The 22670-nt window shown below is 39.6% G+C and overlaps 1 protein-coding gene and 1 long non-coding RNA gene across 5 annotated transcripts in view; one reads left to right on the top strand and one right to left on the bottom strand.

Annotated features, from left to right (window-relative positions):
• LOC135184551 (uncharacterized) overlaps positions 1-22670 on the top strand; it is a 37662-nt gene that overhangs the window by 4528 nt on the left and 10464 nt on the right. The gene's annotated exons all lie outside the window — the stretch shown is intronic.
• NFATC3 (nuclear factor of activated T cells 3) overlaps positions 8078-22670 on the bottom strand; it is a 67512-nt gene continuing 52919 nt past the window's right edge. The window contains exons 10-11 of one of the 4 annotated variants that reach the window (XM_064160419.1): positions 20859-20960; positions 8078-11532 (exon numbers count right to left, since the gene is read on the bottom strand). In XM_064160419.1, the coding sequence (XP_064016489.1) occupies positions 11408-11532; positions 20859-20960 (227 nt within the window). In that variant the 3' untranslated portion in view covers positions 8078-11407. Of the gene's footprint in view, positions 11533-11816; positions 12624-18078; positions 18967-20858; positions 20961-22670 lie in introns of those variants that run through there. The other 3 variants (XM_064160421.1, XM_064160420.1, XM_064160422.1) reach the window with 3 other exon arrangements.

Below are 22670 nucleotides of genomic sequence, written 5' to 3'. Positions count from 1 at the left end.
ATCCAGATATTTGCTGAAAGGGCTACTCAGCCAGTCACAGTCCATGAGCTTCCTCCAGTGCATTGATAATAACTTCTTGATGCAAATGGTGGAGGAAGCCAACTAGAAGAGGAGCACTGACCTCATCAGTGTTTATGTTTATGAGTGTCAGGAGGATGGAGCCAGGCTCTGCTGGGTGATGCCTGATGACAGGACAAGGGGGCAGTGGGTGGAAGCTGAGGCATAGGAAGTTCCATGGAAAGACGAGGAGGAATTTTTTTCACTGTGAGGGTGACAGAACACTGGAATAGGCTACTCAGGGTGTTGTGGAGTCTCCCTCTCTGAAGATATTCAGAACCCACCTGGACATGCTCCTGTGTGATGTGGTCTAGGTGATCCTGCTTTGTGATTCTATGAAAATCTTTACAGGCTTTTAAAAGAATAATATTTAGAAGTATGCAAGAGCAAAATGAAGGAAACAGAGAAGGCCAGTGGGAATAATCAGGTATTAAAAAAAACTTTCCTGTGAGGACAGACCAAAAAAGATTAGTACCTTTGAGTTTAAAAATGAAATGGACAAAAGACAATCAGCATAGCAGAGACATAAGTAGGAAGACGACAGGATATTCAAGGAGATGTTTAAGGTCAGGCTTGACAAGGTTCTGAGCAACTTGATCTAGTGGAGGGTGTCCCTCCTTATTGCAGGGGGATTGGACTAGATGACTTTTGGAGGTCTCTTCCAACTCATTCTATGATTCCATGATTGTAGCATTTCCTCTTATCATCCACAAGAACAGGAGTAGATATGGAAGTAAACAAGATTAGAGTAACTTAAGGAATAGTGAAGTGTATGATGGTTTTGTGGGGAGAGGGAAGGTTACATGTGTTTTCTAGCAAGCTTTGAAAAAGCATAGGTGCATTAGTTAGAGAAATCTCTGTGCAGTGGAGTAGAATTTTAGCTTTTTGTGCTGCATGGAAAGCTAATGCTTGTGGGCTGGTGAGGAAGAGTAATGTCTTCCTCTGCTGTTTTCTGTAGTGTTTTGCTGTTGGAAGCATCTGCCTTTTAAGGTTGTGGTGTGGTCTGCCCTTGATGTGGATGGCAGATACATAAAGACCTGCTTTGGGAGCAAAGGGTGTAACTGAAGAGCAGAAAGGCAAGTGAGGAATAGGTGCTGCTTTGACTCTCTGATCTTAACATGCATTGCTACAACTTAATCCAGTAGATTCTTGTTTGAGTGCTCTGAAAATGTGGGTCTGATTCCTGTTGGATTAGATGTCTTTCTTTGGTTTGATGCAATGCAGTCCAGTGCAATCATGACTTGCACTGTGACAGTCCACCCAAACGGCACTGAATATTCCTTGTAGTAATAGCATTATTTTTATATGTCCTTGGAAAGGTTATGCCAACCTTGTTTGAGAAGCAATGCAGGAACTTAAAAATACGATGAATTTAGCTTGTTAATGATCTCAAGTCACAGAATATTAGGGATTGGAAAGGGACCTTGAAAGATCTAGTCCAACATCCCTGCCAGAGAAGGATTACCTATACCAGATCACACAGGAATGCATGCAGGCAGGTTTTAAATATCTCCTGAGAAGGAGCCTGTAAAACCCCTCTGGGCAGCCTGTTCCAGTGTTCTGTCACTCTCACAGTGAAAAACCTTTTCCTCGTGTTTCCATGGATCTTCCTATGCTTCACCTTCCACCCATTGCCCCTTGTCCTGTCATTGGGCATCACTGAGAAGAACCTGACTCCATCCTCTTGACACCCACCCTTTTACATATTTATAAACATTTAAGTCATCCCATAGTCTCCTCTTCACCAAACTGAAGAGCCTCAGCTTCCTCAATTTCTCCTCATGAGGAAGATATGCCACTCTTTAGCATTGTCTTTGTGGCTCTGTGCTGTATTCTTTCAAGCAGTTCCCTGAGGTCCTTCTTGAACTGAGGGGCCCAGAACTGGACACAGTATTCCAGATGGGCCTCACTAGTGCAGAGTAGAGGGGAAGGAGAGCCTCTCTCAATCTACTGTAAACTACACCCTTTCAAATACACCCCAGAATGGCATTGGCCTACTTAACCACAGGAGCACATTGCTGGGTCATGGTCAATCTTCCATCCACTAGGACCTGCAGATCCTTTCCCCTTCACTGCTCTCCAACAGGTCAGTCCCCAACCTATACTGATCCATGAGATTGTTCTTTTCCAGGTGCAAGACTACATTTGCGCTTGTGTAATCTGTATTAAATTTCTTCCTGCCCAACACTCCAGCCTGTCTCCAGTCATCAATACCAGTTGAATTTAAGTTGTAGGATCACTACAATGCCGTATGTTTTGTGTGTTATTTTTACTTCTTAAATCCTTCTGAAAAACATCAAATATGTCATGTTCCTGATGAGATCTGGAGCATAGCCTAGCTGATGATCTTCAGGCAATAGGTAGATATATCCTAATCCAGCAGTAAATAGTTGTAGTTATACCTGTTAGTGGTCACATGAATAATAGATGTTGCTCTTGCTTATGAGGAGGAAAAAGCTTATTGGGGTAGCAGCTTCCATGCTTTCAATGAGATGTTTTGTCTGCTTGTTTGCATTTAATCCTCTTGCTCAGCTCATAGATGTTGACTGAGAGATAACAGCATGTCAGTGTTTTTGGAGTACTCTGATCTTGCTTTGTAAGAATAAACGGCCCCAAAAAATGAAGGATTCTGTTTTGGTTTTGTTTTTTTCCTGTTTTGGGGACAGCTTTTCAGCTGAATTAGAAAAGAAAGCAAACTATATACTGTGGGTCTAGATACTCATGATGTCACAGAGTCAGTGTGCCAACTGTAGGGGTAATTCTGACTGCAGCAAAGGCAATACAGAGAATTTGTCTTGTTGGTTAGTTTTGTTTGGTTTTCCCCCTATTCTGTTCAGCACCAGTAGACCACATACTTGTTAATTTTTCAAGTTAGCTACCCTGATGAAATAGCACAGTGGTGTTGGAGTGTAGTGAGTCTGCAACTGAAGTGAACCTGAAGACCTCTCAAGTACTAAGCAAGTGCAGTGCTGGGTCTTGCAGCTTCCAGAGGGTTTGTAATGACTAGGCTATTGCAGCTAGTGGCATAGAGATGAACATCAGCCTTGTAAGCCTGGTATGATTATTCTGACTTCCTTTGAACAGGAAGAGTGGGTTGGAAATAAGATGAGGAGGCAGCCTGCAGTATTATCCAATACTGTGGGATGAGCTGGAGGCCAAGGACATGACTGCTGACAGGCTGTTCTTGGTGTTCCTCTGGATAAACCAGAAATGGAGCAGTGAAGCTGAGGAGAAAAAATGGTCAAAACACCTTATGTATTTCATCAAACCATCTTTGAGCTAGGGAGCTCCATACTGTCAGGAACACAGCCTTGACAGTATGGAATGTAGTTACAGCAAAAAGCTAGATAAGTGAGGATGCAGTGAAGAGCATGGAGGTCTTTCTGCTTATGTTGATAATCACATGAGCTGCAGTCACAACTGATTGTAGAATGATGGACTGTAGATTTTTTTGAGATAATTAAGATAAACCAAAGTGGGGGAAAGGTTGCACACCTGTCACTTAGTATAAATGAAGATTTAGTACTATTTATACTGATATCATTGTAAAAAACACACAACTTTGAGATATAACTGTGGAGCTGATAGTGAACCCTTGAATTGGTAACTCTAGCATTTGTGACAGAATTTTGTCAGAAAAGCTCTTACTGGATTAATGAGTAACTTTGGAATTCTGTTTAGCAGGCACATTATCTCATCCTTCTGTGTTGTTAGTGATTTCAGAACTAGCTTTATATTAGCTGTAGATATAAATTTTTTGAAGGTGGTTGCTATTTAACAGGCTGTGCCACTCAAACTCTCTGAACTCCTTGTGTAAGAGGACTCACATTTTTTTCCTCAATGCTCAAAACCACTGCCCTCCCCACCCCCACTTGAATGTTCTTCTCTATTGTTCAGTGTACCCAGGAAAAATAAGAATCCATGGTTCATAGCTTTTGGGTTTGTGGTTTGCTTTTTTTTTTTTTTACTCACATGAACTGTAGCATGTTTTTTGACTTTACTTATTAAAAACACTCCATCATTCATCCTCTAAATCAACAGTTGAACACTGTTACCTAAGAGTAGTTTTCCAGTATTTTCCTTGAAGTAACAGTGCTTTGCAGATACACATTGGTTATGTAGCATTGTGAGTGAAATAGCTGTGCTGGGCAGAGTAGTAACTGGTGTGATAATATGCTTCATTGGAAGATAGAATGTTGCAGAGAATACTGTTTAGGCCCTCTTCTCTCTTAAAAGATGTGCTTTTGGAATTACAGAATTCAGTTTCACAGTTGCTGCTCTTCAGCCCCTCCGAATCTCATAAATTTGGGACAAGTTGGGGTTTTTTTGTGAATGACAAATGAAAATCTAAGATCTGAACTGAACTACTTCTGCTTCACTGATGGCAGGGTTTGCCAGCAGATGACTATGGGCAATAAGGAAAAGAATCCAAAGTGTTCCCTGTCACTCCAGTGGCTTTGCAGTTCTAAGAAATACAAAAGTGGAAGTGGCAATCTTATACCAAGGGCTGAATAATAAAATCAGTGTGATGGGAAAACTTTTGTCCAGTGTTTTGATGCTCATGAGTAGCTTCTCAGTTTGTGCTTTCAGAACAGCGAGATAGTTTCACATCTAAGAGTTTGGCATTTCTGTGGCCTGTTCTTTGTATATTGCCTCTTCAGAATATACCCTGCTTCTGTATGATGGGCAGTAGGTAACCTCTGCAGAATGAACCTTCATGTCAGGTTATCTGTAGTGTGCTTTTCTTTGTGAACCTTTCTCAGAATGGACTGTACACGTAGTGTAGGCCAGCAGTCTGCCCAAAGCAGCAGCCATCCATCTCCTGGTTTCCTCTGATGGTCACTGAATCTAGACTTCATTTCTGAAAGGAGCCCATCTAATTTTGGTTATGTTTGGGTACATTTAAAGCATGATGGGAATGTCTAGCTTAAATTTACTTTTATTTCCCATATAGTATCTCAACAGTGAATATGACCAGTAACCTATGATATGTACCCCCACCCGCCACAAAGTGTTCAGCTTGTCATTTAGAAGCACAAAGAGCTTTTTAAAGGAATGTGATTTTTGTAGGTGGATACTGTAAATGCAGTCCATTTCAGACCTATAGTCAAACCACACATACAGCCTTTTGACTCCTGTATTGAAGTACTGAAGATAATGTTCTCTTGATAGTGCTTCATGATGGGAAAGCTTTCTTCCCTTTGAAAAACTGCCTTTGCATCTCTTACGTCAGCATTCCCTGAAAGATTGCTAATGTGAGGCCTTATAAATAATCCTTTCTGCACTGCTGTAACAGTAATTTAATGGACATTTCTGGGAGGACATGCTGGTGAGAAGATATTTATAGGAAGCATCAAGGGGTGCCTGACAAACTGAGGTGCCTGATTAGGCTTTTAAGTCAGAGCTCAGAGCAGTGAGAAGGGTACTGGTGAGCAGTTTGCTGCTGTGCAGGGAGAGCACACTTTGTGCCCACTGTTCCCAGCCCACCCATCATGTTCTGAGAAGAGCTCAGCTCTTCAACTGTTGTAAACATTGCTCCCCAGCTGTGTGAAGCCAGTGGAGTGGCTGCAGTAGTTGCTGGAAGGCCAACTAAGGCCAGACTAATTATGCAGAATTTTCAGAGAAAATAATTCAAATGTCTCCAAAGCTGAGCAAACAAGTATTTCCTCATAACCCTACTCTATCAGGAAGCTCTTTTGCTGGAGGACAAGGTTTTTCCTTGCAGGATGGCTTCTCTTCATGTAAGCTGTCATACCTGGCTGTGGATCTGAATCCAATTCCTTTTGCTGAATTTCTGCTTTCTTGGAAAGGGAGGTTTTTCCATGCAAAAGCCTGCATTATTATGGAGACAAATGAGGCTGTAGTGAGTAGTTTTTTTTTAACCTCACTGACATTTTTTGTGTGTGGCATGCACTCTTGTAGATTTTTTGGGACAGCAGGAATGTGTTTTGCAAGGTTTAATGCCACCTTTCATAAATACACCTTCCCATGCTCTCTTCTTGAGTTGTGCATTTGTTTCGTGGTGAAATAACCAGTTGTGAAACACTGTGTTTCAGGTGGTATCTTTTGTGATGGGGGGGGGAGTAGACTTTTGGACAGTTGTTTAGTATGACTGGTGTTTGAGGCAATTTTCATGTGGTTTGGGTGGTTCTGTATTGTTGTAGGATAAGAGGGATGTTGAATTAATTGTTTATATATAAATTATTTCTCAGTTTTAATAATTCAAAAGTAGAGAAACATGTGCTAAAGATTTCTAGGGTTCATCAAATGCCATCTGTTACTTGAGTGAATTTGATGAGGCATAAATAAGACATTAGGTGAGCCTGAATATCTTTCAGTAATAGAATTTTGGAGTTGAAAAGGACAGTTGTAAATAATAGCAACAGAATGGATTGAGATCACCCTTTGTAATCAAAGAACTGCCAGGAGGCCCTGGTGCCATTGCAGAAGTAGGTTGCAGACAATACAAGCACTTGAGCAGCACTGTCCTGGCCACCCTTCACACATTTGTTCCTTAGCAGCTTCCCAAGCATGGCAATAATTGGGGAGTTGTTGTGAGTGCATTGTCTGAACCTGTGCAGTTCTGTCTTCTCATTTAGGGTTCCTAAATACAAGGATCTGTGTCACTGCTACTTTTGTTCTCCTCCCAAGCAGAATTTCATATGGATTAGCCAGGGTGGGGTGGAGGGGGAAAGAAGCCGTTATCTTTCCATTAGCACCTTTAAATTTTCACTGTTTTGGAACTGACTAGAAATGGTAAATGTGTAGGGTAGGGAAGGAAATTGATAAAGCTGCGAATGTTTGAAAGTTTGAGTTACGGGAAAGACCAGTGATGGAATAACCCATGATCAATACATAGTATGTTCACAAATACAGAGACTACAAGATGCACATTCTAAGTGATAATATAAGCACATTACAAGTACTCTAAGATGCTACATGGTTGACATTTCAGGCCATGTATAAAGTGTATACTGAGTTCTGGAAAGAACAGCACATAACAGGCATATGATCTTAGTCTGTGGAACAGTGTGAAAAAGAACTGTATGGAATTCAGATGATGATCACGTACAAAAACACTTCGTGGTCTGCATGAACACTGATTGTTCGACAACACCTGCTTGAAACTCACCTGTATTACAGCTTTCTGTGATGCTTCTTAACATAGTTATATGTAGCTTACTATTGGGTCTTGAGGGAGACTGGGTCTTGAAGGAGACTAGGCACTATTCTGCACTGAAGAGTAGCAGATTTCCTACTTTTTCCTTTATAGGCTTTCTAGCATTTTGTCCTTCACAAAGGAAGTACCCACTGGGCCCTTGTGCATTGTTCTCCTGAGCCCTAAGGTGAAGTATGTGTGACTGCTGTATTAGCAGTGGTAGCAGAAATAGGGATTTTGGCTTCTGCTGGAGGCAGTCTGTCTTGGTGAGCTGCCATTCTGTTAGCATCTTCTGGGACAGGCTATTTTCTGTCAGTGTTTATGGCTAGGAAAAGATAAAAGCTAGTCAACTCCTTAGTTAATTACAAATAGAAGCAGCAGGGATTTCATTGGAGCTTGGCACAGACAAAGTTGTGAACTTCCATAACAGCTGTTTTGTTCAGTGCAGGCAGACCTCAGACATACCTGCAAGTGAGATGTCATGTGTGCTTGCTGACATATATTTTGTGGGAGTTGTAGTGAGAATACAGTAACTCAAAGTATACAAACAGGAAGACAATTCCAACTATGTGATCCTAAATCTCCCAGTTTGTTGGAAGTATGAGTAAAGGTGGTGTCATTAATTCCTTGCTTTATGGCAAATACCTGCACCTCCAGGAGGCTCACAAAGTGTCAGCTATATGTGTTTCAAGGAAGGGAAGGAAAAAGGAAAACTCCACGTTACAAAGTCAGATACAGCTTCAGTGTTATAACTAACCAAGCAGTACTGACTAGGGCTGTCTCAAACTCTACAGTATAAACACGTTATGATGCATTTCCATTCCTTTCCTTTATTTGAACACTAAGATTTCTGAGCCTAAATGCAAGTTTTTCCCTTTATTTCTGCAAGTAGCACTGCAATCATAACTTACAAAACTGTTTAAAATACAAAATGTACATGAAATTACAATACAAGGCTCTGTAAACATCTAGAACTTATTCTTTATTGTCCCACATTTTTAAATATAAAACTTTTATTTGAACCATTTCCAAAGCTCAAGGAATGACATCCATTATGAGTATCAAAAATAGAGTTTCAAAGCTTTGTTTTTCTATCCGAACAAATCTGTCAGGTTCTTTTCATTCTTTGGTTTCAAAAGGATGGCAGTTCCCCTGATAACATTACAGTTTTTCTACAGAAATTCTGATTGCCACTTTCTGGTAATTTCAGAAATCACCCCACCTACCTCTTGCATTAATGTACAACCACTTAGTTTCTTGCTTTTATCATTGATCTTTGTCTCTCCTTATAGCAAAGTTACCTCATCATTAAGGCTTTCCTTCAGGATAATATACATTATTACACAGTTTTGGGAAACTACTTCAGGGAGAAGAAAGGACTTAAGGGCAAGGAAGTGGATGCCAACAAAATATCAACATATTTGTTGTTGAATTCAATTTGCATAGTCCAATAGAGATTGTGTGCTTTTTATATCACTAACCTTACACAAGATTAACAGTCTTTACCTACATTATCACACAAGCTACAATAAAATTAAGACCCTTGTATTGAAGCTTTTACAAGGCAAATACAAAACTGCTTTAGTATCCAAAGCTATATTTTTAATTTTATTTTTAAATAGGAAAGCATCTCTATCTCTACAGGCATCAAGGTATTTAAAGGCATCAGAAAATTTAGTGCATAGCAACTCTGGATTGTTTGGGCTCCTATCTTTTAGGTACAGTGTGAATTCCAGCTACTTGGAGAACTTGCCAGGAGAGGTCTGTACCAGTAGGATAAAGGAGCAGAAATCCCATACAATATGAAAAGCTTTTCAGTTACAATTCTCCTATAAACAATGGTTAATGCAAAGGACCCAACATGTGAATGAAAACTGGAACATGCCTGGCCAGCACCACTCACTCCCTAGTCAATTATGTGTTTTGCAGTGAGTGTTGTCTGATTTGAAGGTTTGTTTTGTGTTTTTTATAAGTGTTAAGAATACTTACTAGATGTATTTCTGAGCATGTGAATCCTTCTCTTGAACCTTTAATGTCAGTGAGTAGAGGACAGAGTAAAGCACCATTGCTGTGGGGCAATTAACAGTATCACACTTTTTTCCTGCACGTTTAAAGATCTGCACCATTGACCAACACATTCACGAAAAGGATGCTTGATTCCCAGCATGCTGGCCTTGCAGTCAGTTGTTTGCAGTAGTTATGAAACATCAAGATGACAGTCTTAGGCTGCACTCACAAAAGGGGAAGTACATGATACAGCGTTCTCACTGCAACCATTTCACTTTGAAAGACACTCTTAAGTTCATGATTCAGCTGTTGCAAGTGTGTGATTGTGGCTACTGTAATGGTACGGCTTGGATGCTGACATCTATTTACCTGATATTTTGCCTACAAAAGGCTCAATGAAAAGTTCTCCCCATTAACTGTCTGCAAAAACACATCAGCACAATCTGTGTTCACTCCTACAGGTATTATAATTCAGTAAACCATAGCAGCCTCTTTAAGAACATTTTGCTCTACTTCTCAGAGTCTATAGTAATTTTCTATAGAAAGAGGCCTGTGCTCCTGTCTTGGTTTCATAGTCTGCCTTCTGGGTGAAGCCATAAACCACTTAAATACCCATAACTGCCTAAATTAATTTCAGTGAAAATAAACTTTATGTATTTCATAATTGATTTCACAACTTAGGAGCGTATTTGCTCTTAATTTTCATTGGAGCATCAATGCTCACTCAAATGAGGAACTAAAACTAGTATCTTCAATGTTATGTTTGGAGTGAACTTCTGATCTTCCTCTGCCATTACTGTTGGGATCTGTGTGCTCCACGACAGAAAACTTTGTAAATGACAGTGCCCTTTCAGGGAGGGGCATGTTTCTGGTCTAAGCAGGCAGTTTCAGATCCTCTCCTAGGTTTCTAATCATAGAGGCCTGACATTGTTTATAACCCTGTATGCAGGCTGTTTCAAACGTATCAGATTATGTGGGTAAGGGAAATGCGTCCTTTGAGTACATCTTGTATACCTCTTCGGTAGCTTCTGCTTTACACTTGTACAATTAAACATAATCAACATATTCTACCCTCATCACTAACTCACAGCCCATTCATTTTTAGTGAATTGATGTTTATAAACAGGTTAAATTTCAGGAACTGTAATTGTCATCTTCTCAGAACATCCAAGGGCATGGTCAGGCATACAGCATATAAAAGAGAGGTGATCAAATGAGTTATTGCATGGAAAACTTGATTGCCACTGAATTGGTGATTTCAAAACTGTATTCTGCAGGGATAACAGGAACACTTAGATCCTTAGCAAACACCACAATTTCCCCTGTATCTAACATGGCTTTGATGTTGCTGTTCTTTAATCTAAAACCCTACTGCTCGCATTGGATTACAAATGTAACTTCCTAAGAAAAAGCTATTTCAAGAAGTAGCCTGTGCTAAGAAAGAACAGGAAGATTATCCACAAAGTTATAAAAGTTAAATTTTGGAATGTCATTTCTATCCCAACATTTTCATGATGGAATGGTCTTTTTGCAGCCTATCAAGTAACATTTTTCAGTTTATAAATGAGTGCAGATCTACATTTGGCTTTGCTTCCTATGAATCTAAGAAAATGCTACAGTATTTCTATACACAAGAGCTTCCATGGCATTGGCTTCAGGTGACAAGCATGATTTGCCACTGGAAGATTGTATTAAAAAAATATTAAACAATAGAAGCTTTAAAGGCTTTCCAAAATGACCAAAAGGTGTTACAAATCATCAATTACAAACTAGACTATCTCTAAGGGAAAGCAGTACACTGAAGGTGTGTATTAAATCTTTTCCCACATTCAGTACTGTGAATATTATAAGAGCAAACTAACATCTCCACACATCTGAAGCACTTGCAATATAAAAGGATTCTATTTTAAATGCCGAAAAGCAAAGCTTGTAACTTTAAAACAGTTAAAATATCTGGTGTAGATTGTGTCCTTTGCAAGAAGTCTCTTTACAGCATCTGAGGAACTAGAATTAAAATGCTCTGTCTCTACTCAAAAATGTAACCCACTAAAAGGGCTTTGCAAGGATCCACTGTTCCAGTTCATAAAGGCCACAGAGTTGGAAGCACAGTAAGTCTAAAGAGGAAGAAGAAGTATTCAGAGAAACTGTTAAATTTTCATGGCTGTTCAGTTGTAAGCTTATCCCTTACTGGATTCCATCAGATATTCTTGTCTCCAGAGATCCAGGACACGTATGTGCAGATTGGCTGGCCACTGCTGTTCCATGTGACACTGAGATCTGTGACATATCTCTTCCTATGATCTCATTCACTACAAGAAAGAAAGAAAGAAACAAACAAAATTACAAAAAATCTAAAAGTGACTTTGGCTTTCCAAAAGGCAGAACTCATCAGTGTATCCCTTTTAAAAAGAAGTATTTCAATGCTAAGCCTTGAAACAGTGAAGTTTCAGAGGATGAACAAGGAACATAATTTCAGTAACACTTGAGCAAAGCAACAAAAGTGGAATCCTAATTTCTCTTAATGTTGCATTTTGTACTTACCATAATCCATGTTGGAGAAGCCTTAAAACACTTGAATAAAAATAAGCATATACGTGTTCCTGACAACTAGGTAACTGAAAGGCACAGCATAGGTCAGATTCCCCTACAGAACTCCTTCTGATGGAATTGTTGTGCCCCTAACACTCCTAACCACTCCTGGCTCTTGAAAGCTAAAGAACTTTCTCAGAAGTTGGATTTGGATTACTAGAATGTTCTTTTTAATAGTATATAACTATTTAATTGGCCAGTTGTCTGAAAACTTGCATTTCTAAAAATTCAGTAATAAGATGGATCTGTATGTCACATGCAGCAAAAAACAGTCAACTGGAGATGAAAAATATCACATTGAATAGTAATGGCAAATGCTAGACAAATATTTTATGATAACCAAAACACAAATTCATAGAAGAGGCAGGCAGCCATGTTGTTTTCCATGACTGAATGGCAGTAGGTATACAGTATCTTTTTCATCAAGACTTGGAATATACTCAATTACAGTAATAAAAGCCTCTAGCATGAATTTGTTTAGACCTTCTATAAACCAGCATTTAATGGGATCCCTCTGTTGAGTGAGTACCATTCCTGCACTTTTTTGTTTCGCTAGTAAGCTGCTTCTAGTGAAAATCTTAACAGATTTGGAACCTAGGCTTTTGCTCTTTTGTTCTCCGTTGGGTAACTGCACAGAATCGTACTGATGTACTTCACCATCCATCTTCCATAGCAGGATTTAGCTTCCTGTCAACTATTTCTGTCTGGTAGAAACATAGCAAAATCAGTCTACAGGTAGTTTCATTTGCTCTCTAACTTCAGGGACTGTTCAACAGTCTGCACATTGCCTGCAGCAGCAGCATTAGTAGATCTGAAAGAAAATGCAGTACTATTGTGAATGCTCTAAAGTATGTATATAAAATTCAACTCTGAAAACAGGTTTTATCTGTATTCTAGTTCACTTTGGAAAGCTTTAAAATGCTCTTCTGTCATACATCTGCATGCAGCCATGGAAGAGATCTGTCTTATCTAACAGTACATCACTGGCAGTGGGTCTCCCTTGCATGAATGCAACAACAGCGTGTTAAAAATACACATTAATGCATCGCAGGGGTTCAAGTGGCTCAGATGAGCTGTGTCATAATCAACTCCCTCCAGCATCACAAGACTTACAATTTACTAGGCTTCTAAATCATCTTTACTGCAATGAACTTAACTGGCACTATGACACTGATAGTGACTGTAGGTAGGATACTCTTCCAAATATATTCATTCTGCCAACACAATGCAAAAGTAAATAGCTATTAAAAGCAAGACTTTAAAAAGCCTCACAATTTAGCTCTTCACTGGTAAGAACTTTGCTCCAACATTCCATTAGGGCACTTACTGGCTTACTCTAACCTCAGGACCTCTATTACCTGTTGTATGCGACCCAGCAGTTGCTTCATGCAAATAAAGTACAGCACATAGTCACTACTAGTGAAATTTTGCTGAGAGGTATAAAAAGTAACACAGCTAAATACCTTCTGTGTTTCAGAACTGCTATTACTTCAGGTTCTGACATTATCTGTACTGGCAACATTAGAACAAACTGATCTATGCTGCTGCAACGTTTTGCACGTCCCACGGGCAAAGGTGTTTGATTGACAGCATAGCCGTGAACAAAACAGCTGGCTGGGGGGTTATTTACTGAACTTCTGTGTAATTTATAACATAGAATATTGATGTTATAGGTTAGTTTGTGTTGTTACGTTTGGTTGGTTTTTTCCCTAGGAATGACCGATTAGTTTACAGGGAGTTTGATAGCTAAGTGCAACAGCTCTATCATACCTTTCATGTAGCTGTTGAAGAACTCTTTAGGCAGCATCGTTAGCATGTGGCCAGTACATATCTACCATGTTTAAGGGAAATGTGCTACTGTGTTGTTCTTCCAAACAGAAAACTCTACTGGATTTGTTTTATTTGCCACAGTGACTTCATTAGGATTGCTAATTTTTTTGAAATCCAGCCACTGTCCAAGTGTACCTTTTTTCTCCTCTACTATCTATGTGTTTTGTCAGAGCATCAAGCAGGCCTAAATAAAAGGCCATAATCCTTATTCTGCTGTGTCTGGTAAGAAGTGGTGTCACTTCTTTGCAGATCCCAGCCTCCTGACTAACACATCTTCGTATCTGATACTTTCCAAGAGTGCCCATTTCAGCTGTCTGGGAACCTTTAAGCAAAGAGGAGGAGGGAAGCCTGCAGACTCCAGAAGACATACGCTGGTTTAAATTATGTACAGATAGTGATAAAAACACTTCAAAGAAAGCAAAGTCCGCAGAAGCCTGCAGCTGAGATCAAAGTGTTCTAACCTTCTGTGGTGCAATAATCTGGCTGCCAGGTTTGAGACCGCTGTGTAGGCCAGTAACTGGAAGTGTAACTAGGAGTTACCCAGTAACTGGATCAATGAGCCATGGGTCTGCTGCCTGCCCAGCACGCTTGTGAGCTGTGCAAGGGGTGAATGGGGCCAGTACCTGTCTAGAATGCAAGCTAGTGGGTGGTGGAACAAATGAGCAAATTTAAACCAGGGAGAAAACTTCTCTACGGAGGACTGGTCTCCTTAAAGACTGAAAAAAGTCAAGTAAGCATGTTGAGGATTTTCCAAAGTTAGGCAGCCTAGATGTCCCTTGGGACAGCTCACTGCAGAGATGTACAGAGCGTGGTTTTAAGGCACTAAAAAGTGAGGTGCTTGCATATATGTAAATTGACAACTATTTGGCTTTATATGAAGGACATTCAGCATTTACCAGCATTACTGCATCTTTCTGACCATGAAATTGTATAAAATAAAAGTCTGAAGTGTGAATCATGCAGTCAGTAAGAACAGTTAAAAGTCCTGTACAGAAATATATAGAGCTGCAGGTGAAATCATATGGTCTTTTTTGTTTTTTATAATGATATGTGGTGGAGAAAATCATATTAAAGACGACAACAGAAACCCAAGCTTAGTGTGTGAATCTGACATACCACCTTCTTCCAAACAGAGCTACTCACACAACATACAGTGGTCTGTAATCAGAACTGGAAACTCAATTCACAAACACAGGTTTTCTGTAATGTTGTCTAGCACAATCCATGTTTGTTAGGTGATAGACTGGGAGAGGAAGTCAGTTTGAACAGTCCTGAGGCTGGAGTGGAGTCAGGCTCCACTGAAGATGCTTTACAAACAAAAGAAAATGTCTTCTCTACTTCCAGAAAACCTTTTATTTCCCCTTTACTATTTTCATCTATAGGGTAATGTGGTTCAGGTCTCCTTGAAATATAACTAGAAACCTTTCTTAACCCTGAAAGCCATCCAGTTACCAACTATATACTGGGAAGTCAGGATGCATGGCTTTTTGTAACATTTCTTTTCTTCCTTCAGTGCAAGTTACTAGGGAAGGCTGCAGATATCAGGCTGGATTCAGTAATGCAGATCTCAAGTATGTTAACAGTTCTCTGTGGTCTGTCTCCAGGTTCATTTATGTTATACAGTTTATGCTTTTGTTGTCTCTCTGAATAGAGCCAGTTTCAAGAGACTTAAGATGGGGGTGAACAGTTAGACGAGTAGGACTATGATTGTTCCAGCCTTCTTCCTTGCCTCTTCTACTCCATCCAGATTAAATCTGTGCCAGTTTGGTACAGCTGGTGCCATGTTCTGATTACTACTCCCATACACTGGGCATTAATTGTCAAGAGATGAAGAACCAGAAATAGCTTATATACTCAGTAATTACAGAGGTCTAGCTAATATTTATTACTCTTTAGTACCCACTGATCACCTACAATTGATCAAAAGTGTTACATTTTTTTTTTTTTTAACCAATAGTCCAGGTAGTTCATGTCAGTCATGACTGTATCAGGTCAAAAGAGAGGGAGTAGGACAGACTGCACCTCATAGAAACATGGTCAGTTCCTCCACTGTAACTGCCTTTTGACAACTTGTTTGCCAGATATGGCATAGATCAAAAGCAATACAGATTTGTTCATTGTTGGTGCGGGGTGGTTTGTGTTTTTTTCCTTTAAATGGGGCTGTCAAGTGGAAATGATTTTAACATTTTTTCTGTGTCTATGTGACCTCTGGCACCTATCTCAGATCTCAAAATTTCATCTGTTACTTGATTTTCATTTCACCTTTTCCATTCCTAATATTTATACAGAGCATAAGCTGGCTGATAAAGTTATACAAATAGTTCTATTCTGCACAACATGTTTTTCATGTGGTAGGGAGAAAACTGTCCTGCTCCAGATAAATTAGATTGGACCCATCAGTTCTGCAGTTCTGTATTGTAAGGCTTTTTGTGTGGTGTGGGTAGTGTGTGTTTGCTTTTGTTGGGGTTTTTTGGGGGGTTGTTCGTTTCATTCCTCTCTGTGCTGTATTTGAAAGTGATCTAGAGGCTCATGTCCCTGCAGCCTTTCAAAAAAATCGAGTAGCATAGCAAAGTTACTGCTCCAGCTGTTTGCCACCTGAGTGTATAGACTGTTCATGAAGAGCTCCTAAAACTGGATTGTAAATTGCAACAGAGTTCTAAGTTAAACTCAAATTAGGTTGAGCAGCAAAACCATTTGTACAGTGAGTGACACAGAGCCAGGAGCACTAGCTAATTTTACCAGCTGTCTCAATGGAGATGAGTCCTGTGAGCACTGCTATACAACATCTCAGGAGACATTCTTGCCTACAGGAAGGTAACCGTAGTAGCCAACTGAACAGAAGAAAGCTCTTGTGTTACGAAGCATAACACCATAATGAAAATTGGTGCTTTTAAATAGGATGATGAGTGGTTTGGATACCCTTTTTTTAAGTGACCAATTTAGAGTAATAAGTTGCTAGAAAATGAACTGGTGCTTTGATACTTCGCTCTGCCCTGGTGAGATCACACCTGGAGTACTGGTATCCAGTTTTGGGCTCCCCAATTCAAGCGAGACAGGGATCTGCTGCAGAGCATGCAACACAGAGCCATGATGATGAAGGAATTTCAACATCTCTCCTATGAAGAAAGACTGAGATCCGGTGCTGTTTAGTCATCATCTCTTCTCCCAAGTTACTAGTGATAGCAGGGGAAATTTAGATTGGTGATTAGGAAAAACTACTTCACTGAGAGAGTGGTGAGGCAGTGGAAGAGGCTGATGAGGGAGGTGGTGGAGTTGCCATCCCTGGAGGTGTTCAGGAAGCATGTAGATGTCTCTTCAGGATATGGTCAAGTGGTCAGGGTAGTTACATTTGGATTTGATCTTAAACGTCTTTTCCAGCTTTAGTGATTCTATGACAGGACTGAGAAGAGATTTTATTAAAGTTTGTTAATATCTTGAGGGGTAGGTGTCAAGGTGAATGTGCCAATGTCTTTTTGGTGGTGCCTAGTGATAGAACACGAAACCACAGGTACCAGCTACAACAGAGGAGGTTCCACCTTAACAGAAGGAGACCATTCTTTACAGGGAGTGATGAAGCACTGGAACAGACTGCCTAGAGACGTTGTGGAGTCTCTCTGGAGACTTCCAAAACCCACCAGGATGCATTCCTGTGTGCTGCCCTAGGTGATCGTGCTTTGGCAGGCCATTTGGACATTATCTGGAGGTTCACTCCAGCACCTAACATTCTGTGATTCTCTGACACATTTGTAAGATTAATGCTTTTTCCACCACTGGTTTAATCTGTTCTCCAAGATCACCTTTACTTATTCTTAGTATGAGGCTAATCATAATTGATCAGTCATTTTGTACATCTCTGCAACCTTAACACATATTTATCTTAGAATAAAAGCACATTTAGATGTAGCATGATCTCTAGGATAGCTGTTTGAAGTTGCAGCATCAGCAGTAAAAGCACGGTATTCCTAAATCAAATACCATCCAGAAATTAGGATGCTTCTGAATTGTTCTGTATTTAATTCCCCCTACCTCTATTAATGCCAAGACATGAACAGCTTGCAGTGTGGCACAAAACGGAAGCAATTCTTGAACCTAGAGGCCTTTGCTAGCTATAATGTAAGTCACCTCTTTTCTCTACAGGATGCTGGTAATGTCTAATCAGCATCTATACTTTCTACACGACAAAACTTCTGTAGTAGCAAGCATTTTAGATGATAGCAGGTCAACAATACTGCCTGAAAACATCTGTGGAGAACTACAAGCAAATTCGTTCAGATTATAAACCATTATGTATCTAATAGGCAATAGTGGAGACCTAGGGAAGACACATCATGATGCTTCCCCGGGATGTTCCACCAGCCTCTGGTGTCCTAGGGAATATCCAAGCAAGAAACAGTACCTTTCCACATGAAGGGTTCTGTTTGGATTTTTCTCTTCAGGGTCTTTAAAAGTTCTGTGCAAAACTTTGTCACTGACAGGCCAGCGAGTCAGTAAGTTCCAAAGCTTAACTAAATGTACTGGTATAGCTTTTTTCGTGCATCAGATTTGCTTCATGATTGCTTGGTGACACTTCCGTTATTCTCTCCCCCAAGAAGTACTTTCCGTTATGTTTTCTGTGTCAGCTGTTAATTTTGTTAAATTTTGCATATTCTCCTTATTAATTTTTTATGGCTGGAGAATCCTACCTACCTGATTCAACCATGACTTCCATTCCAAGTCTTTGGTCACGTTAGTTCTTCTGAACCAAAACGCCCCAGAAGGTTAAGATGTGGGCACATAACTGATCTATACATACGTTCATCCTCTGCTGGTTTCCTAAATATTCCTAACGCTTATTCACCTGTTTGAGACTACTTTTAAAAAGTACTGAGCAAGTTTTCATACAATTGTTAATTTTCCATTCAAGAAGGCTCTAAGTAGTGCAGAGAGCTTGTCACTGTTATGTATGGAATTAAGGCATGATTCTTTTTCCTTTCTGTATCCTAATTTCTGCTCCTTCAGGTGATTTTCTTCAGGCAAAAAGCCTTCCTGTAGAAGTTTCTATAGTTTTTGGTTTTCAGTACTGTAAATATCTGAACAGCTGCACCCTCACATTTACCAGCTTCTGGTCCCCTGATTCTAAATCAGTCTTAAGCAAGGGGTTATAAGTTACAGTTTATAGTTCAACTGTTGCAGTTCAGAGCTGTTCTCTGGCACAATATCCAGCTGAGGCAACTTGTCACTGTCTGCTTCTGTTTGTTCTGAAAACTTTTAACTGACACTTCAGCTTGAGATACGTCTCACATCTCCCTTTTCCAAAGGGCTGGCATAGGACTCTAGTTCCTCAGCTGTGAACATCAGTACAAAAACCTTTCAAAGTTAACTTACTTTAATTGAATTCCTGATTTACTATGTGTTGGCCAGGTTTCACATTTCACCTAATGATTTTCATACGCTTTTGTTTTCGGCATTTGGAAGCAGCTTGTAGTCTGTCTCACTACAGAGTGGTTGTAAATTATTGCAATTATTTTACTCTTTTAGCTCACCTATTTTAAGTGGTGCTGTTATTCTGTTTTTTGTTTTTTTTTTTTTAAAGTAGTTCCTGTATGTTCCTTTGGACCAAATAAAATACATGTTTCCCTTTGTTTTTTTCCTGACTTAGTGCTCCATAAAGTGGTTGCAACACTCACTTTGGTGAAGGATTACTGCAGTGTTCCATTAGCGTATTTCCTGCCTTTGCATACTGTGGCTCTCTTGTTCAGCAGTACAATTTAGAAGCTATACTCTTTCTAATTTCATGTTGGCAGTTCAGTCTCTAAGTATGCAGTGCTATATTAGCTTATCTGACTGTACAGAACCACTCTACTCACTTTCCTGTGTAAACATAGGATGGTACTAAGGCAAGTGCTGTTGCACTGTCTTTCTCATACCAAATAGCCAAAATACCCTTTTTGTTAAAGTCATGTTTCTCAGTTGTATTGCTCTGATGCTAGCAGTTGTGTGTAAGTGTTTCTGTTGTGGTTCTGCGTTTCTGTGCCTTTTTTAGTAGGGACCTGCTGGTTTAAGTTCCACAGTTGCAAGTGTGGCGGTTAGTTCATAATACTGATCTTTGGGAGTTATTACATAGAGTTTTCATCTTTCCAGAACTCTTTAACAATTATTCTGTACCTACCAGATTTTGAGTTACACAGTTTAGAACACAAAAATAATCTAAGCCATAGCTGGGATTTCATTAATGTAGTTACTGTTTCAAAATCCAGAAATACCAGTTCAGTGTGGAGTCTGTTGCCTAGTTTTGCCATTCTCAATAGTAGCTACTTACCTTACTAGTAGCATTTGGATGAGTAAGGAAAGCAGAAGTAAGTCAATTTTTGGAAAGATGGTAGAAGACCAATATTTTCATTTCATTTTAGTTTCATGAGCAAGCCGAACATCAATTTCTACTAAAGAGGCTATAAACATAACTTTATTACTGTCAATCCCAAATCACTTATCACTATTCCCCTTTTAAAAAGCTACAGGGAAAATAAAATGTATTGTGTATTTTTATATATGTGTCTGCATATATGGGGCGGGGGAGAAGTGGGGGACACAGTATAGTGTTCTGACATTTCAGGCACATTTGTAATACAGAGGGAAAACAAAAAGAATGAGTATAAACATAAACAGGACCAATATACCATGTGTCAGTTTTTTATCCCCTTGGTATTGAACACAGTCATAATGCAAAATTGTCTTGCTTATCTGTAATGTACAGAAGCAGAAAGAATCTTAAAATCCAGCCAATCTTTCCCAATTAGTGCAAATTGAACTAGAAATGGGTTTACAAATACCGCTAGTACTTGGTGCAAATTGAACCAGCTGGATACACTCTATTTCATCTTCTTAAAAGAGAAACATTTGGAATTTCTGTTACCTGAACTGTCCTCTGTACATCTTTGCCCATATTCAGCTTTAGATTATAATACACTATTCTGTTGTGTTGCTAGATCCTACAGCACTCAGGAAGTTCAGTGACAGCTATATTTGCTTTACATGGAGGTCTTCACTGAACGAGTGCACACCTGGTTCCCCACTGCTGAACTTAGAGCTATTCCAGAACAGAGAGGTGTCCGGTTACAGCAACACTGAGCTTCTACATAGCACCTTTCACTTGTAGTTGTTAAGACTATTCAAACAGTTTCCCCTTTGCTTCGTGCTCCAATTTCAAACATCGAAGCATTTCAGTAAGCAGACTCACCCTCTAGATTTTCCACATAGGAGTTGGACATGAGTGCTGAATGTTGAGTCCATTTCTCTGTTGAACCTGATGGCTGGTATTCCAGGTCAGAGATAAAACTGTCTGTGTCAGAGAAGAAGACAGACATAACTACTGACTGGACTAAACCAAGAAGTTACAGTTCACTCAACCAGGAAGTGACTTTTAGTTGTCTTTTAATAGCACTAACTTCAAATACCCAATTTCATTCACAGCTACTATATGTGTTGTTGACATAAATATTTATAAATTATCAGAGCAACTATCAAAACCAATATACCTCATCTTGTATGTTTAGTTACTTTTCAGCTAGCAGCCAGAGCCATAAAGGTAATGGTTAAGATTTTTGTATGTCTGCCCTGTTTTATCATGGATTTTATACAACCTAAATCTCATTTTAGTATTTTTATTAGTTTAGAACATTCCTCCTGCCCTTTTCTCAATCCACTTCACTTACTGTGGTGAAATTCTCATGCTACTTGATACATCTCTACTGAACAACATTGGCAAAAGTGTACTAGTAAATAAACCCTTTTATTTCTCTTTTAAACACAGGAAACTGTTGCTGTAAACAGCTGTTAGCTTCCCCATCACTTGTCAGCCTATCTGTGATTTGCCCAAGGTACTGAACTGCAGTACACACACAGTCTGAAGCCCTGGAACACAAAGTACTCTTTTGGTAGAGGCCACTCTTATCAGACAAAGGCACTGTGACACATCACAAGGAGGTGCAGAACAGTATTCCACTGAACCGTTTTTCCTGCAGGAAAAATGACCATAGAATAGTGTATTTCCTACTTCAACCAGCAATGGTGTGTTTATCCAGTTGTGAATGGTAACCAGGCAAAGCTCATAAGGCTATGCAGAGTTGAGTTTTTTTTTTTTTTCTTTTGTTCCCCTTGCCTAGACAGAGCTGCAAGTTTAGTAAATCAGTCTTTAACAGAATTAACACAATTACTATAGAAACTGGCTAATTTCTGCTTTCTGGATAGAACTACACATTCACTTTGCCAGCATGATTTTTTAAGCCCTGCTTAGGGATGACGAAACAGTCTATTCTTATTTCCTCCTGAAATTCAAGCAGTTTAAATGACTTCAATGACTTCTTATGCTCTGTTGTATACGTAGCTATCAGCATGAAGTGGAAAGCATCAGCGATCTTTTACTGAAAATGTTTGCTGCCATTTTGAAGGAAAGAAGTAAATAAACAAGTTCTTGTGAAATAGTAGGGAATTAAGAATAGAGTATGTATTTTATTGCTCATCCCCTGAAGTGTAATAGAACAAGAAAGTAAGTGATATTTGAATGAAGACAATAATGAAACCAGGGAGATGGGCAGAAAACCTAGGGATGAAACAAATTAGCTTTTGCTGGCAATCTCCTTTAAAGCTCAGGCTTTCAAAGGAGCAGACAATAAACACACTGACAAAAGGCCTCCAGAGAGAGCAGGGGAGCTAATTATGGTGCAGGGACTTGTATAAACTATGCAGACTGTAGCTCTCTTAAGCAATAAGGATTCTGTCACTTTAGCAGGAAAATACGATTCTGGGCTAATATTCTTATGAACGTCTCACATAGAGGGATTCTGAAGTTCCTGCATGTACTAACAAAGCTGCTGCTAGGACCGAGGGTTTGCTTTTATAAATTCCTGACAAGATGTGTCATGTGTAGAACACACAATATGTCTCCAGCCTGCACCTGCTGGAACAGAGCATATAATGTCCTTGGGCACAGTCACAAATAAAAGCAACAGCCTTTAAGTGTGTAGTTCAGATTTTGTTCAGTGCACGTTAA

This window comes from Pogoniulus pusillus, chromosome 20, assembly GCF_015220805.1.
Source record: "Pogoniulus pusillus isolate bPogPus1 chromosome 20, bPogPus1.pri, whole genome shotgun sequence".
Classification (NCBI taxonomy): Eukaryota; Metazoa; Chordata; class Aves; order Piciformes; family Lybiidae; genus Pogoniulus; species Pogoniulus pusillus.
This window is presented reverse-complemented; position numbering and strand designations above follow the sequence as displayed.